This window comes from Micromesistius poutassou (genome assembly GCF_964030765.1).
Source record: "Micromesistius poutassou genome assembly, chromosome: 6".
Classification (NCBI taxonomy): Eukaryota; Metazoa; Chordata; class Actinopteri; order Gadiformes; family Gadidae; genus Micromesistius; species Micromesistius poutassou.
In genome coordinates, this window is record NC_140276.1 from 10715301 (window position 1) to 10733205 (window position 17905).

The following is a 17905-nucleotide window of genomic DNA, read 5'->3' on the forward strand; positions in this document are numbered from 1 at the left end:
GTGCTGTTCCCTAGACAATCAAAGTGTTATTACTGTAGCGCTGTTCCCTAGACGTCAGTGTTATTACTGTAGCGCTGTTCCCTAGAGGTCATGGTTATTACTGTAGCGCTGTTCCCTAGAGGCCAAAGTGTTATCACTGTGGTGCTGTTCCCTAGAGGCCACAGTGTTATTACTCTAGTGCTGTTCCTTAGACAAACACAGTGTTATGACTGTAGTGCTGTTCCCTAGAGGCCACAGTGTTATTACTCTAGTGCTGTTCTCTAGAGGTCAGTGTTATCACTGTAGTGCTTCCCTATAGGCCACAGTGCTGTTCCAGCAGGTTTGGCACGCTGGCTAAAGTCTTTGTCTGAATGTTTGTTACCTTTCATTATTTCATCATGTCTGACTCGATTTAAACAAAAACAACGTTACAATAGCTTTGTGCAAAACAACACTCCCCTCCTCCTATTGGTCCGTTTCCCAGTGGGTGTGCTGCGTTCGCCGGTGTGTGATTGGACGAGGGCCGAGCGGGTGATGTCTGCAAGAATAAGCATTTACAGATGGTTCTGCTGCTGCAGCATTCCTCAACACAACAGTGTTGCTCTAAACCAGTTCAGTCAGCAGGGAGAGGAGCCCCAGTTTAACACTGGTTCACCAGTTAACAGGCCACTGGTCCACCAGGCCACTGGTCCACCAGTTAACAGGCCACTGGTTCAACAGTTAACAGGTCACTGGTTCACCAGTTAACAGGCCACTGGTCCACCAGTTAACAGGCCACTGGTCTACCAGTTAACAGGCCACTGGTTCAACAGTTAACAGGCCACTGGTTCACCAGTTAACAGGCCACTGGTTCACCAGTTAACAGGCCACTGGTTCAACAGTTAACAGGCCACTGGTTCACCAGTTAACAGGCCACTGGTCCACCAGTTAACAGGCCACTGGTCCACCAGTTAACAGGTCACTGGTCCACCAGTTAACAGGCCACTGGTCCACCAGTTAACAGGCCACTGGTCCACCAGTTATTAGCCCACTGGTCCACCAGTTAACAGGCCACTGGTGCACCAGTTAACAGGCCACTGGTTCAACAGTTAACAGGTCACTGGTCCACCAGTTAACAGGCCACTGGTCCACCAGTTAACAGGTCACTGGTCCACCAGTTATTAGCCCACTGGTCCAGCAGTTAACAGGCCACTGGTGCACCAGTTAAAAGGGCCACTGGTCCACCAGTTAACAGGCCACTGGTGCACCAGTTAAAAGGGCCACTGGTCCACCAGTTAACAGGCCACTGGTGCACCAGTTAAAAGGGCCACTGGTCCACCAGTTAACAGGCCACTGGTGCACCAGTTAAAAGGGCCACTGGTCCACCAGTTAACAGGCCACTGGTTCACCAGTTAACAGGTCACTCGTTCACCAGGCCACTGGTGCACCAGTTAACAGGCCACTGGTCCACCAGTTAACAGGCTACTGGTTCACCAGTTAACAGGCCGCTGGTTCACCCGGCCACTGGTCCACCAGTTAAAAGGCCTGGTTCTCTGATGGTTTCTGGTCCCAGGTCAGTGGTCTTCAGTGGGTCTATGATGGTCTCTGAGGTCTAAGACGTTGTTACTGTCTTCACGTATTCACACTGATCCTGAGTCAGTCTGAGAACAACTATTGATTACCAATAAAATCAGCCTCTCACCACGGTTATATTATGGTCTGTATCTCTAGGTGTGTTATATTATGGTCTGTATCTCTAGACATTATATAATGGTCTATCTTTTTTTTTATTTAAGATAGATATTTTTTATATATTTAATATATATTTTTATTCATTAAATGTTTGATATGAACTGCAGAACAGCTGAATACATATTTGTACATTATTTTCATATTTTATAATCGTATGAATAATCATGATCCCAATGTTGACCAAAATAATCGTGATGATCGTGATCCCAAATGCGATCTCCATGGTCAACAAACCAAGGAAAGCTAGATGAAAGGGAGGTGTAGACTAGAGTGCCTTGAACGGGCTGGAACTGTTGCTGGTTGCCTTGTACCTGATGTGTGTGTGTGTGTGTGTGTGTGTGTGTGTGTGTGTGTGTGTGTGTGTGTGTGTGTGTGTGTGTGTGTGTGTGTGTGTGTGTGTGTGTGTGTGTGTGTGTGTGTGTGTGTGCTAGAGGAGGGGGTATACTGTATGTGATGTGTCAGGGGGTATACATGTGATGTGTCAATCTGATGGACATGCCTACTCAATGGAGTGAATGTGCTTGTTATGTATCCTATCTGTTTTTATTCAGTGAGACCAAAGACAATTTTCATGGTGACATGATAAATAAAATCTATTCTATTCTAGTCTGTTGTTATATTATGGTCTGTTACAGGTATGGTTGGTTATGGGATGGCGAAGGCTGCCGTCCATCAGTTGTGTCGGAGCCTCGCGGAGAAGAACAGCGGCCTGCCAGCGGACGCCATCACCGTGGCAATCCTACCGTAAGTACCGTAATATAGGCCCACTGACCATCCTACTGTAAGAACTGTTATATAGGCCTGACCATCCTAACATAAGTACTGTAATATAGGCCCACTGACATCCTACCATAAGTACTGTAATATAGGCACACTGACCATCCTACCGTAAGTACTGTAATATAGGCACACTGACCATCCTACCATAAGTACTGTAATATAGGCGTGGCCATCCTACCATAAGTACTGTAGTATAGGCCTGACCATTGTACCGTAAGTACTGTAATAAAGGCCCACTGACCATCCTACCGTAAGTACTGTAATATAGGCCTACTGACCACCCTACCATAAGAACTGTAATATAGGCCTGACCATCCTACCATAAGTACTGTAGTATAGGCCCACTGACCATCCTACTGTAATCATATCATCCATGTGTCTGAAGGTGTTAGCTCCTCTAGCTAGCTCTCTCCTCTCCAACCATGTGTCTAGAGCTGTTAGCTCCTCTACCTAGCCTGCTCCATCCATGTGTCTGGAGCTGTTAGCTCCTCTAGCTAGCCCTCTCCTCTCCATCCATGTGTCTGGAGGTGTGAGCTCCTCTGATGCTGACTATCTGCTTCAATCCATCAGGGTAACCTTGGATACGCCGATGAACAGGAAGTTCATGCCGGATGCAGACTTCGGTTCCTGGACGCCGTTGGAATTCATCTCTGAGTGAGTACCGGGTTGAGAACGTTTAGAACGTTCAGAACGTTAGCATGTTGAGGTGTTAGCTGTTCTTCATGCGGCCACTGTGTGTCTGTTAGCCCGGATGCTACATGTGTTTTGCTAAACATGTGGTTATTAAATGTAAAACATAGTGTACAGTTTATAAAAGACAAGTAGTAGTGTATAATAGTGGGTAGTAGTGTGTAATAGTGGGGGTAGTAGTGTATAATTAACAATTAATTATGTATATACTACACGTGAACACTCCAAAAATAAACAAGATAACTTTTTTGCAGGGATTTATTTGTTGTTAGCGGTTTATTTGTTTTTATTAGCGTGAAGAGACGACCGTCACACACGCTGAAAACAATATCCCCAGTTTGAGATCTCAATCATGGGATATTGCCCAATATCCCGAGATAGCAAACCAATAAAATGTATGTTATGTTAAAATGTAAGTTATCGGTTATCTGTATCGGTTAAAAAAAAGAAGTTATTGTGCATCCCTAGTAGTAGTGTATAATAGGGGGTAGTAGAATGTGTACTAGCTGGTGGTTTAATCCATGGCAGATTAGAAGGGATTATGTGTTACACTACCTGTCTTACCTGTCTCTCATATTTACATAATCAATAATAATGTACTGTGATTGGCTGTTTGTTTCCAGGATGTTCTTCAGCTGGGCGAGCGGCGTCGATCGCCCGGCAACCGGCAGCCTGGTCCAGCTGATCACCACTGGAGGGGCGACCGAGGCTGTCCCTGCACAGTAGAGAGAGACGGGTAGAGAGACCTCTAGTGGTCATTGTAGATAAACAAAGCTAAACTTGAGGCTATATTTTATGACAGTAGGGGGCGTCACAGAGCTTCCCCGACGCGCTGTGCTTTCTAGTGTTTTTAGACTTGCATAAAACTTTTTTTACACTTGGCCCAGGCAGCCAATCAAATCAAGCAAGAGGCGGGCCTTACTACTTCACGCTACTCATCATCTAGACCAGGGGTTTTCAAACTTTGAGTGTGTGTGGACCACTTTTTATAATCAAGAATTTTCATGGACCACCTTATAATACACATAATAAAATATGTCTAACATATGCAAAACATTTCAGAAATGGGAGATCAAGAAACTTTAAAATAATAATAGGCCTTATTTCTTCCATTTATAATTTAAAACAAATCGTTTCAGATATACACTGCCTATATATAAAGGCTATGCATGTGATGTGATCTTTGCACTAGCCTATTTTAGTAATCACACAATACCTTCAATTTCATTTAAATTGTATATCATACATACATATTTTAAATTTTTTATGAAAAATATTATTTTATATTTTAGTTTGCTTTTCCACGGACCACCTGCAGTAAGGACCACAGTTTGAAAATCACTGATCTAGACACCGCTCAGGAAGAGATGGTGGAAGAGGAACTGATTCTAGAGCCCCCTCCCTGTGTGGGCGGCCCCAGGTCTTAGGTATTACCCATCATGCAGCAGTGCTCCTCCATACACACCTCTCTGTGTGGGCGGCCCCAGGTCTTAGGTATTACCCATCATGCAGCAGTGCTCCTCTAACTGTCATCCGGTTTGTTGTTCCCAGATCTACGCATCTTCAACCACCGCCAGGACCTCTGCTGGCCCCACCGGTGTGTCTGTGTGTGTTTGTGCATGTGTGTGTGTGTTGTCCAGTGTTTGTTTGAAATAAAAAAGAATAAAGAAAATAATCTGTTCTCATTTTGTTACCACGCGTCTCAATGCTTAACTTTAACTACTACACCCTTAACTTAGGCCTTAATGAAGAACTCCATTAAAGGCCTTAAACGAGAACCCCATTATTTTCCTGAGGGTCACCCCATGTTGAGGGAAGCTAAAAACCAGACGAAAATTGTTGCCATATCCAGAAAGCCCTTACTAGCCGATAGCAGAACGGATGCGCGCGGATGCACAGCCACTGGCTAGTGGCTGGGAGCGCATCCTTTCTGCTATCGGCTAGTAAGGGCTTTCTGGATATGTCCACGGGGTAATCTGTGGTGAGTGTTTACATGCAAAAACATAAAGTTTATACTGTTTCTCCACACTATTTGAGTTAAACAAGCACGGTGGTGTCTCGTAAGGAACCAACTTGTGTTACATGTCTTGGAATGGTTTTCTGCATGTGTTTAGAAGCCCCAAAAGTGGATAAAGAGCTTGCCCCCATAGGTTAGCGGTCAATTTTCGTCTGGTTTTAGCTTCCCTCAACATGGGGTGACCTTCAGGAAAACAATAATGGGGTTAAAAATCGCGTTCTCCTTCAACCAACCACCTTTAACTGTGTACCTAAACGAATCACCTCTAACCTCATACTAAGAATCACGTGATCACATGGTCACATGATGGTGATCACATGGTCACATGGTGGTGATCACATGGTTGTGATCACATGATGGTAATCACATGGTCACATGGTGGTGATTACATGGTTGTGATCACATGATGGTAATCACATGGTCACATGGTGGCGATCTCATGGTTGTGATCACATGATGGTAATCACGATGATGGTCACATGGTGGTATGATGGTCACATGGTGGTAATTAATTCTCACCACGACCACCAGAGAGCGCACTTCTACAGCAGGAGAGATAGAGAGTGTGTGTGCATGCGTGCGTGTGTGTGCGCGTGTGCATGCCTCTGTGTGCGTGTGTGTGAGGGCCCCCATATGGTAACTATTGAGTGTTGAGGAGGAGTGGGCGTGTCCGGGGGCCACATGGTAATGTTTACCACCTGGCTGCCGGGGGTAACCAGACCCAGGGGCCCGGCGTGTGAGAAGAATTCTCCCCATGCCCTGGACACGCCCCCCAGCTTCCTGTATGACCCCCAGTTTCCTGTCTTCTGAACCTCCTCCTCCTCCTCTCCTCTCTCTCCTCTCCTCTCCTCTCCTCTCTTGTCCTGCTCTCCTCCTCTCCTCTCTTCTCTCCACCTCCTCTTCTCCTCTCCTCTCCTCTCTTCTCCTCCTCCTCTCTTCTCTCCTCCTCCTCTTCCTCTCCTCCACCTCTCTCCTCCTTTCCTCCTCCTCCTCCTCCTCTCCTCTCTTCTCTCCTCCTCTCCTCCTCTCTTCTCTCCTCCTCCTCCCTTCCTCCTCTCTCCTCTCTCCTCCTCTTCCTATCCTCCTCCCCTCTTCTAGGGGGCGCTGCGCTGTTTTACATGAGGGGCAGCCCCTTTGTTTTATTGCTATCTTACTGTATGTGTGCGTGTGTGTGTGTGGGCGCGCACGTGTGTGTGCGCGTGAGTGTGTTTGTGTCTGTGTGTGTGCGTGTGCGTGTGTGTCTGTGTGTGTGTGCACGTGCGTGCGTGCGTGGGTGCTTGCTGCCTGTCTAATCCAGGTCACAGATGATGACTGGGTGAGCGGGACGAGGGTTAGATCATCTCTATCTCCATCTGTGTCTCTCTCTTTTGTGTGTATATTGTACACACACACGTGTGTGTGTGTGTGTGTGTGTGTGTGTGTGTGTGTGTGTGTGTGTGTGTGTGGTTTTTGTGCAGAGAATGAAATACACTTTTACATATAACAATAACAATATGTGACTTATTAACAACTATTGATCAACTATATATTTTATGTACTACAAAGGGATATACAGTATTTATACCTCCTATAGTTATGATATATATTTAACTATTATTAAATTCTAAAATTAATTGGTCCATATGGTATTTGACAAAATTCTTAAATTAAATCTTAAATGATCAACTAAAGTAACGGCAGAGCAGGAGCTCATGAAATCATTCATTAAACATTTGAAGATTTGGATATTTCAGGTTCGGTTTCCAACAGGCAGTTTCAGGCTATGAGGACTTAAAAGAGGCCACGTCCTTCATTATTCATGCTAATTTATGCAACAAAATATCCAACTAATGAAATTTCTGAATGCATAAGTGTGTCTGAAAGCAGAGTAATGAGATATGCCAATAATAATAATATGTAAATGTGGTGAATTATTGAAGAGGCTGAGGATCTGATATTAGTTTGCATGTTTATTTCAGAAATACTCATCACCACATATTCCATAACTAAAGCGAATCAAACACCAAGATCAATAATTCAACTGGGCCGTGTGTGTGTGTTGGCTGTATGTTGGTTGTATGTTGGCTGTATGTTGGTTGTATGTTGACTGTATGTTGGTTGTATGTTGACTGTATGTTGGTTGTATGTTGGCTGTATGTTGACTGTATGTTGGTTGTATGTTGACTGTATGTTGGTTGTATGTTGGCTGTGTGTTGGCTGTATGTTGGTTGTATGTTGGCTGTATGTTGGTTGTATGTTGACTGTATGTTGGTTGTATGTTGGCTGTATGTTGGTTGTATGTTGACTGTATGTTGGTTGTATGTTGACTGTATGTTGGTTGTATGTTGGCTGTATGTTGGCTGTATGTTGGCTGTATGTTGACTGTATGTTGGCTGTATGTTGACTGTATGTTAGCTGTATGTTGGTTGTATGTTGGCTGTATGTTGGTTGTATGTTGGCTGTATGTTGACTGTATGTTGGTTGTATGTTGGCTGCTGGTTGTATGTTGGTTGCATGTTGTCTGTGTGTTGGTTATGTGTTGGCTGTGTGTTGGCTGTGTGTTGGTTGTGTGTTGGCTGTGTGTTGGTCGTATGTTGGCTGTATGTTGGCTGTATGTTGGCTGTATGCTGGTTGTATGTTGTCTGTATGTTGGCTGCTGGTTGTATGTTGGCGTTGAGATGGTTATCACGTGACCATGTGGTCATGTGATCCGACCGGCCATGCGGACCGCCTCAAGATTAAGCAGAAATAACGAGGTCACCAAGTTACAGTTGCTATGGCAACGACACATCCAAGAACACAGGATGCCATTCCTCAAAAAACAGAGACAGAAGCAGTCTCCCTCTCTCTCTCTGTCTCTCTCTCTCCGTCTCTCTCTCTCTGTCTCTGTCGTGCTCCCTCTCCCTCTCTCTCTCCATTTCTCTCAACTACTTTTTCCCCTCTCTCTCTCTCTCTCTCTCTCTCTCTCTCTCTCTCTCTAGCTCTCTCTGTCTCTGCCCCTTTGTCTCCATCTCTCTTCTCACCTTATCCCCCCCTCTTTCTCAATAATTCTCTAACTCTACACACACAAGAGAGAGAGCGAGAGAGAGAGAGAGAGAGAGAGGGGGGGGGGGGGAGGGAAAAATGTGGTTGAGTGAAATGGGGAGAGAGAGAAAGGGAGAGAGAGAGAGACAGAGGAAGAAAGAGAGAGGGAAAGATAGAGAGAGAGAGAGGGAGAGGGAGAGAGAGAGATAGAGATGTGGGGGTGGGGGGTTGCCAGGTCCAGGTCCAGACCCAGGGGGTCCAGCCCCAGGTCCAGGTCCAGGGGGTCCAGACCCAGGTCCAGGGGGTCCAGTCCAAGGGGGTCCAGCCCCAGGTCAAGACCCAGGTCCAGGGGGTCCAGGTCCAGATCTATTCAGATCTTCAACCTTAACATGGCTTTGTTAATTTTCTCAGCACTCAAGTGTGTGTCTATGTTGTGTGACTGTTGTGTGTCTATGTTGTGTGTCTTTGTTGTGTGAATGTTGTGCGTCTTTGTTGTGTTTCCATGTTGTATGTCTTGGCTGTGTCTTTGTTGTGTGACTGTTGTGTGACTGTTGTATGTCTTGGCTGTGTCTTTGGTGTGACTGTTGTGTGTCTTTGTCGTGTGACTGTTGTGTGTCTATGTTGTGTGAAGTTGTGTGTCTTTTGTGTGACTGCTGTGTGTCTATGTCTCTCTCTCAGCCTGCTGCTCTGCCTTGTGATTCCATATGAATTATATATATGTATATTTATAAATATACATAAATAAATACATACATACATATCTATTATATCGACCTATATCCTTCTATATCTACCTATCTATATCTATATCTATCTATATCTATACCTATACCTATATCTATCTATATACCTATATCTTTCTATCTATATCTACCTATAACTATAGCTATATCTATCTATATATCTATATATATAACCCTCTCTATCTACCTATATCTATCTATATCTACTTAAATCTATATCTAAATCTATATACCTACCATAGATAGAGAGAGGATCTGACTGATAACAGACTGAACTCTTAAATAACCTTCCTCCAGAAAACATAGAAAATGCAGAGTCAAAATATTTACTCTGAAGACGTTTAATATTCACGCTATCAAAATTAAAATAGAATAAAATGTCCTTGCTGTGAATCAAACGCACCCAGGAGACGTGACAGAGTGGAGGTGGAGGAGAAGGGGAGGAGGAGGGGAGTAGGAGAGAGGAGAAAGGAGGAGGAGGAGGGGGGGTGGTGGTGGAGGTTTGAAGGGGGAGGTGGAGAGGAGGAGGGGAGGGGGGCTGCAGCCAGCAAATTCTTTTTTTTTCCAGCATTTACACGGTGTGTTTGGGGGCGAGAATGAAATTCTGGGCGAGACTCATTTTAAATGAAGAAGCATCTTCCACATTGTGCTGCATTATCTCATTGGTTAATATATTATTCATGAGCTCATATCATCCTCGTTAAAAATAAAATAAACTCTTAATATGCCGTCCAGAATGTGCCTCCGTTGTAGCCAACCAGCAGACGGCTGCTCCTGGTCAGACCAGCGCAGTAATCTGGGCTCTGCAGGCCCCCCCCATCAGGAGAGAGGGGGGGCTGGACTTCAGAGAGAAGAGATGGGTTTAATATTCTGATATAGTAGATATTGTGTTGTCATTTGCGATATACTCACAGACATAAATATTGCGGCCCACAGAAATAGATTTTGGTTTGTGTGGAGAAATACACTGACTGATAATTAGATGTTGCTGCTGATAAATTCATACATACGCACACATACATACACACACACACACACACACACACACACACACACACACACACACACACACACACACACACTGAGACACAGAGACACAGAGACAGAGAGAAACAGAAACATTCTCCTTGTTCACTAACTAACTAACTCACTAACTAACCAGCTGGCCATCGGCTTGGTTTCCTGCTCTGGGCTCAGCAGCATTCTAGCAGACCACCAGCTGAGGTTAGGGTTTGGGTTAGGGTCCGTCTCCCCCTAACTGGTAGACCAGTCCTCTCTCTCTCTCTCTCTCTCTCTCTCTCTCTCTCTCTCTCTCTCTCTCTCTCTCTCTCTCTCTCTCTCTCTCTCTCTCGCTCTCTCTCTCCATTAGGGGGAGCTGTTGGTTCAGCGTGAACTCAGTACAGAAGGGTCTGAAATCCAGAAGCTAACTTATTAGCAGTTGACTCTGTGTACTGTTTATATGAAGCCGCCAAGCTAGCAGAAGCTAACTCCTTAGCATTGATGGAGCTCTAAATAATTGCCGCCGAGCTAGCAGAGGCTAACTTATTAGCATCCATGGTATTCTGGGTGAGGCTGCTGAGCTAACTGTAGTTAACTCATGAGCCGCTATGAAGCTCTGAGTGTGTTGATATGAATGCACTGGGCTAGGATAAGCCAACTGTCTAGGATAGCTGAAGCTAACTAGTGGAGGAGGAGGTGGAGGAGGAGGAGATGGAGGAACACACTGTGTGTGTGTGTGTGTGTGTGTGCTAGCCACTAGCCCAGTCTGCTAGCCGTTAGCCCAATCTATTAGAGCTACCTAACCCTATAACCAAGGCTTTTAGCGCAGGCTATTAGCTCAAGCTGCTAACCCAAGCAGCTAGCTTAGGCAGCTAACCCAGAATTTAGGGACAGGCTGCTACCTGCTAGCCCAAGCGGCTAATCCAGGCAACTATCCTGGACCATCCAGGCGGTAACACCAGCTAGCAGAGCTCTGTCTGCTTATTAACTGACCTGGGAGGGGGATGGTGGGAGGAGGGGAGGAGAAGAGGAGGAGGGGAGGGGAGGAGGAGGAGGGGAGTGGTGGGAGTTGTGGGGGTCTGGGGGTGACAGAGAGGTGGTGGTGGAATGGGGTGCTGGGAATTATGGCTTTGTGTGTACACCAGGGAAAGAGTGTGTGCTTGTCAGAGCTCCACAGCTCTGTGTGTGTGTGTGTGTGTGTGTGCGTGTGTGCGTGCGTGCGTGCGTGCATGCGTGCGTGCATGCGTGCGTGCTGGTGAAGCACAGCCTTGTATGTGTTAGTGTGAGTATGATCAAGGTTGATGTGTGTGTGTGTGTCTGTATATGTGTGTGAACCTCTGAATGTGTGTGTGTGTGTGTGTGTGTGTGTGTGTGTGTGTGTGTGTGTGTGTGTGTGTGTGTGTGTGTGTGTGTGTGTGTGTGTGTGTGTGTGTGTGTGTGCGTGTGTCTGTGTCTGTGTGTGTGTGTCAGGAGTAGAGCTGGTTGAAATATTAACTCTTCGCTCACCAAGATTCTGCAGCAGAACCGCCACAGAATATAGAGAATATGGAACCGCTTCCCCACCACACCTCCATATACACACTGTGGTTATATATATTATACATACATAGCACCATGCTATATATATATATACATAGCACCATGTATATATATTAATATGAATAGGTATATTCATATATATATATGTATACCTTACCTTATATATATTAATATGTATATTTATATCTATTTTTATGACCATGTATGACCATAAAATCTATCAAATCAATTAAAATATTTATATTATTTGCAGGTTTATTGGAAATTAAAACTAAGCAATAGCAATATTTCGTGAAATTAGCATGTCGACGCTAATCATCAGGATCTGCTCTTTAATATTGGATGAGGTCATCATACGGCGCGCTATGATGCTGCTCTGATTGTTTTCTAATGCACGTTGTCGCTTCCAGCCGCGCCACAATAAAAGTCCCCTCCACAATAAAAAATACTCGCGCAATAAAAAAGCATACCACAATAAAAGTCCCCCGAAAAGAAAAGAATACCACAATAAATGTCCCCTAACACAATAAGAGCCCCCTGCCATAATATAAGTTTCATACCCCACTAATAGTCCCCTAACACAATAAATGCCTCCTACAACAATAAAAAAAAAACCTACCACAATAAAAGGCTGCTACCAAAATAAAAGCCACCATCAAGCCTCTTTTTTCCTATCCTGTTATTTCACAACAGATTCTCAAACACAGAAAGAAATGCTTACTCTATTTCAACTACAGAAATGTAATGTAGGTTTTTTTGTGATTAATCTATTTACACCAATTTAAAGCAAACCACTATCCCTCTGCACAAATATTAGTTTGTAGTTTTGTGTGTCGCTCCATAATTGCTTGACACGACCGCAGGAGACGTAGAAGGAAGGACGTGATTGAAAAGTGCTTTTCAATTACAATTTATTTAACTTAAATTATTAAATAAAGTGCAGCCCTTCAAAGTTTTTTTTTATTCAATCGAGAGGGGGGAGGGAGGGCAAGAGAGAGATAGATACAGAGGGGGGAAGGAGAGAGAGAGAGCGATACAGAGGGGGAGGGAGGGAGAGAACCATGCAGGGAGAGAGATACAGAGTGGAGAGGGAGTCAGGGAGAGAGAGAGAGAGAGAGAGAGAGAGAGAGAGAGAGAGAGAGAGAGAGAGAGAGAGAGAGAGAGAGAGAGAAAGAGAGAGAGGGGAGAGGGAGAGAGAGAGAGATACAGAGGTGGGAGGGAGAGAGGGAGAGAGAGAGAGAGAGACAGAGGGGGAAGAGAGGGAGGGAGGGAGGAGAGAGTGGAATCACTCACGGCAAAATGCAAATGAGCCTGCAAGCTATTACAATGCTAATGAGATTCCACCGTAGAAGCTGTTGCTCGCGCACATTCAGCCATATTTGAAAACAGTTGTTGTTGTGGTTGTTGTTGTTGTGCTGAGAATGAAAGCTCTCCTCCGTGTCTCTTCTAGCTTTATCCTCCCTCCTCCCACCCGGGTGCGAGCCTCGTTAAAACTCTTCTCTCCTCCAGGCTATATGCTACACGCTAAAGCTAACTTTCAGTGACTGGTTTGGGTTCTTCTGAAGAACGGGAGGTTCTGGTTGTCTGTAATATGGTTTCACTTCTTCTCATCTTGAAGAGAGATTGTGTTTGTGTCATCGATCTCTCAGCTGGTTGTGCGTTAGCCAGAAGCTCGCCTGTTACAACGTGGCTAACCTGTGTTAGCTGTTAACAGCTAACACAGCTCTGTGTTACAGAGCTGTGTTACAGCTCTGGGTGAACCCATGTGTTCAGATCCTCAAACCTCAAGCAAGATGGCTGAGGTCCATCGGTAGCTAACCTGTGCGTTGAGGCTAACACCTGTAGCCAGGCAGCTAGTGGTGAGCTTTTTGTGCGCTAGCTAGGGCTTGAAGAGGGTAGGTAACCATAGTAACACCAAAGGCAGAAGTCGAGCAGCTCTATGTGTCCTCGTTCTGCTCTAGGTCCTGGTTCTATCCTAGACTGGGGCGTGGAACCCCAGACTAGTCTCTGTAGACCTGGTCTCTGTAGACCTAGGCTCTGTAGACCTGGTCTCTGTAGACCTAGGCTCTTTAGACCTGGTCTCTGTAGACCTAGGCTCTGTAGACCTACGCTCTGCTGGTCCACAGACAACCCACAGAACCCACCACAGCTCCACACACTAACAGGATCAGATCAACTTTATTAATCCTAAACTCCAGCTGCAGAATCTGACTCAGAAAGCGTTTTATTGGCCAGCAGCCACTCAACTACAAATGTAGATATTAAAAAGTACAATCACATAAAATGTATATTTTAAGACCAACCTATGAATTGTGTCCAGCCTTATTGGAGCAGGCTTACTTTATGTATATATATATATATATATATGTATATATGATGCATTATACATCGGGCTGAAGCGCTGTAATCAGGGGAGGAACAAGTCCTCTGGAAGTGTCTGAAGCGGTTCTAAGCGCTCTCTGGCCACACTTGAGTTGTCTGCGCTCCAGGCAACCAATCCCTTTAGAAATGTCAATTGAAAAGGTCTTCAGATATTAAAAATGTAGTTTTTAATTAAAGCTTTATTAATAGATTTTTACAACTTTTTTTAATTACCCGACCGGAAGCCTGAGGCGGTTGGATTTAACTTTTATCTGCTGGTTCAGAGCAGCGTGCGGAGTCCCTTAAACAGGGCTTACAATAAGGTGCTCAGGAGCACCCATGGGTGATCACCAACAACGGCTCCTTCTGTCCGTCTCTGACCAGTGGAAACATGTTTTCAAGGTTTAGAAGTCCGGTTTGATGTTCTTCTGAGCTGGAGACTGTTCCCCAAACCTCCTCTGACGTCAACGGGGGGTTCTAGTGATGAGGTACCCTGGAAAATCCAGAGTTCCTGCGAGAGTTTGAATGCCACTTTTAAACCATACCATACCATTAGAGACCTTTATATCTGTCTTTTTAATGTGGAGCCCGGCCTGGAAGATGAACCAATCAGAGAAGAGTGTTATCTGTGTCCACGAGGAGCCGCTGTGCTGACCTGTCACTCATCCAATTCCAGCCTCCTATTGGCTGATCTCAACGTCTCCGTCACAAGCTAATTGAATAAGAATGACAGGATGATTACTCAGAATCATCCATTCACACCGTCACCAGCCTCTGGATCAGCACCTTTTAGATGTTTACCTGAGCTGCTTTAACTGAGCTGGGTTAACTGAGCTGCTTTAACTGAGCTGGGTTAACTGAGTTGCTTTAACTGAGCTGCTTTAACTGAGCTGCTTTAACTGAGCTGCTTTAACCGAATGGTTTAAACTGAACGGTTTAAACTGAGCTGGTTTAAACTGAGCTGATTTAACTAAGATGGTTTAACTGAACTTGTTTAACTGAGCCGGTTTAACTGAGCCGGTTTAACTGAACCGGTTTAACTGAACTGGTTTAACTGAGCCGGTTTAACGGAATGGTTTAAATTGAACTGGTTTAACTGAGCTGGTTTGACTGAGCTGGTTTAACTGAGCCGGTTTAACTGAATGGTTTAAATTGAGCTGGTTTAACTGAGCTGGGTTAACTGAGCTGGCCTCTCTGTTTTCCATGAACAACAGCATCATCTAGTGCCGGCTCAGAGGGATGTAAAGCGAAATGACAAATCCTCCCTTTTGAAGTCGTTGAAAGTGTCAATGTACACAATGTGTTGAGATAAATATATCTAGAGATACAGACAGACAGACAGCCTGTGTTGACAATGTGTTGACATATTGTCACGTGATAATATGCCAATTAATTCGCCTTAATTGCTTTATTAAAAAAAGGGAAACTTTCCAGGCACCGTAACAAAGCACCCCCTCACTTCCTCTCTCCCCCTATCTCCCCCTCACTCTCATCTCCTCCCTCTCCTCCTCCTCATCCTCCCTCTCCCCTCGATCCCCTTCTCCCCTCCTCCCTCCCCCTCTCACCTCCTCCCCTCCTCCTCTCCCCTCCCTCACTCCTCCCCTCCCCACCTCCCTCCTCCCTCTCCCCTCCCTCCATCTCCCCTCCTCCCTCTCCCTCTCCCCTCCATCCCCTTCTCCCCTCCTCCCTCACCCTCTCCCTCTCCCCTCCCTCCCTCTCCCCCCCCTCCCCTCCTCCCTCCTCCTCGCTGCTATAGCGGAGCGGCAGCGGCTCAACTTGCAGAGTGCTCCCAGCCAGCGGCTGCTCTCCTCGGGGTCCCAGAGCGTCGCCTCCCCATGTGCCGGATCTGGATCTGGATGTTCACGCAGACCTCTCGCCAGCCCTCGTCAGCATGTCGAACCCGACCCACGACCCGTTCTACTCGTCCCCTTTCGGACCCTTCTACCGGAGACACTCGCCCTACATGGTCCAGCCGGAGTACCGCATCTACGAGATGAACAAGCGGCTCCAGGCGCGCACGGAGGTGAGTGCAGTCCGGGGTCCGGGCCGGGCAGCGGCTGGAGTGGAGGGGAGGTCCCGGTGGAGCTCCGGTTTGGGAACGGTAGAGTCACGGGAGAGTTGTGTGAGGCTCCGGAATCGGTCGGTCGGTAGAAGAGCGTCCGGTGCCCACGTGCCAAACATTCCAAAAGTCGAGCCGACCCGGTCCAGGTCCAGGTTCAGGTTCAGGATCAGGTTCAGGTCCAGGTTCAGGTTCGGGGGGGTTAACATGTTATAAACAGCGGGGTTAACATGTTATACACAGCGGCGTTAACATGTTGATCACAGGGGGGTTAACATGTTAAACACAGGGGGGTCATGGTCATGCGGTGACCGGTCTCCTAAGGTCCTCTGTGGGGTTACTGACTGCGGCTCTGAACTGTGATCATTTGTTAGTAGAGCTGAACGCTTGGTGTTTGCGAACTAATCACATTGTGCTGCTCAGTGAGCGGCTCAGGTTTACATTCAGAGAAAACCGCTGGTTCTGTGAGGCGGATGAACATCTGTCTTCAACAGCTGGCCGCTGATCGCTAGTGTGCAAATCTGCGCTAATGAAGTTCATCGGACGTGTCCGCTTCACGGCTGGACCTTCTCGCTGTTTCCACCGGAGCCGCTTCAGCGCTCACTGTGAGGCTGTGAGGAGCTGGACACCTTCTCACCGTCCCGACAGGAGACCTTATGAACAGGGGGCTGAAGTTATGGATTATAGTGTCAACATTTACTGTCAACATTTACAGCAGAATGTTGGTGATGTTGTTTGCTGGTGATGATGTTTGGTGGTGATGTTTGGTGGTGATGTTTGGTGATGAGGTTTGGTGATGATTTTTGGTGATGAGGTTTGGTGGTGGTGATGTTTGGTGGTGATGTTTGGTGATGATGTTTGGTGTTGATGTTTGGTGAGGATGTTTGGTGAGGATGTTTGGTGGTGATGTTTGGTGGGGATGATGATTGGTGATGATGTTTGGTGAAGATGTTTGGTGATGATGTTTGGTGGCGATGATGTTTGGTGTTGATGTTTGGTGAGGATGTTTGGTGATGATGTTTGGTGAGGATGTTTGGTGGTGATGTTTGGTGGGGATGATGATTGGTGATGATGTTTGGTGAAGATGTTTGGTGATGATGTTTGGTGATGATGTTTGGTGGTGATGATGCTGATTGATGATGATGTATGGTGATGATGTGTGGTGATGATATTTGGTGATGATGTTTTGTGGTGATGTTTGGTGATGATGTTTGGTGATGATGTTTGGTGGTGATGATGTTTGGTGATGATGTTTGGTGATGATGTTTGGTGATGATGTTTGGTGATGATGTGTGGTGATTATGTTTGGTGATGATGTTTGGTGGTGATGATGTTTGGTGATGATGTTTGGTGATGATTATGTTTGGTGATGATGTTTGGTGATGATGATGTTTGGTGGTGATGATATTTGGTGGTGATGATGTTTGGTGATGATCTTTGGTGGTGATGTTTGGTGATGATGATGATTGGTGATGATGTTTGGTGGTGATGATGTTTGGTGATGTTGATGATTGGTGATGATTTTTGGTGGTGATGTTTGGTGATGATGTTTGGTGATGATGTTTGGTGGTGATGTTTGGTGATGATGTTTGGTGATGGTGTTTGGTGATGATGTTTGGTGGTAGTAATGTTTGGTGGTGATGTTTGGTGATGATGTTTGGTGATGTTTGGTGATGATGTTTGGTGGTAGTAATGTTTGGTGGTGATGTTTGGTTTGGTGTTTGATGTGCGTGTGTGCGCGCGTGTTTGCGTGCATGTGTGTGTGCAAGTGTGTGTGTGTGTGTGTGTGTGTGTGTGTGTGTGTGTGTGTTTGTTCTACTGGGGTTCCAGAAGGTTCTGTATGAATAATGCAGGCGGACCCTCTTTGGTTCTCTTGGTTCGCTGACCCACTAACTGAACCGCTGCTCATTACAGTACTACTACTCACTATTAGTACTATTCACTACCTAGTACTCACTTCTCACTATTAGTACTACTCACTATTAGTACTACTCACTACCTAGT

At 45.7% G+C, this 17905-nt stretch overlaps 2 protein-coding genes across 2 annotated transcripts in view; both read left to right on the forward strand.

The window, feature by feature from the left end:
• The window catches only part of qdpra (quinoid dihydropteridine reductase a), a 7449-nt gene extending 2588 nt beyond the window's left edge, over positions 1-4861 (forward strand). The window contains exons 5-8 of the mRNA XM_084469799.1: positions 2346-2454; positions 3061-3144; positions 3804-3916; positions 4732-4861. Of these exons, the coding sequence (XP_084325925.1) occupies positions 2346-2454; positions 3061-3144; positions 3804-3906 (296 nt within the window). The 3' untranslated portion in view covers positions 3907-3916; positions 4732-4861. The remainder of the gene's footprint in view (positions 1-2345; positions 2455-3060; positions 3145-3803; positions 3917-4731) is intronic.
• A 10782-nt stretch (positions 4862-15643) lies between these two features.
• Positions 15644-17905, forward strand: part of ldb2a (LIM domain binding 2a) — an 18036-nt gene continuing 15774 nt past the window's right edge. The window contains exon 1 of the mRNA XM_084469167.1: positions 15644-15865. Coding sequence (XP_084325293.1) covers positions 15734-15865 — 132 coding nt within the window. The 5' untranslated portion in view covers positions 15644-15733. The remainder of the gene's footprint in view (positions 15866-17905) is intronic.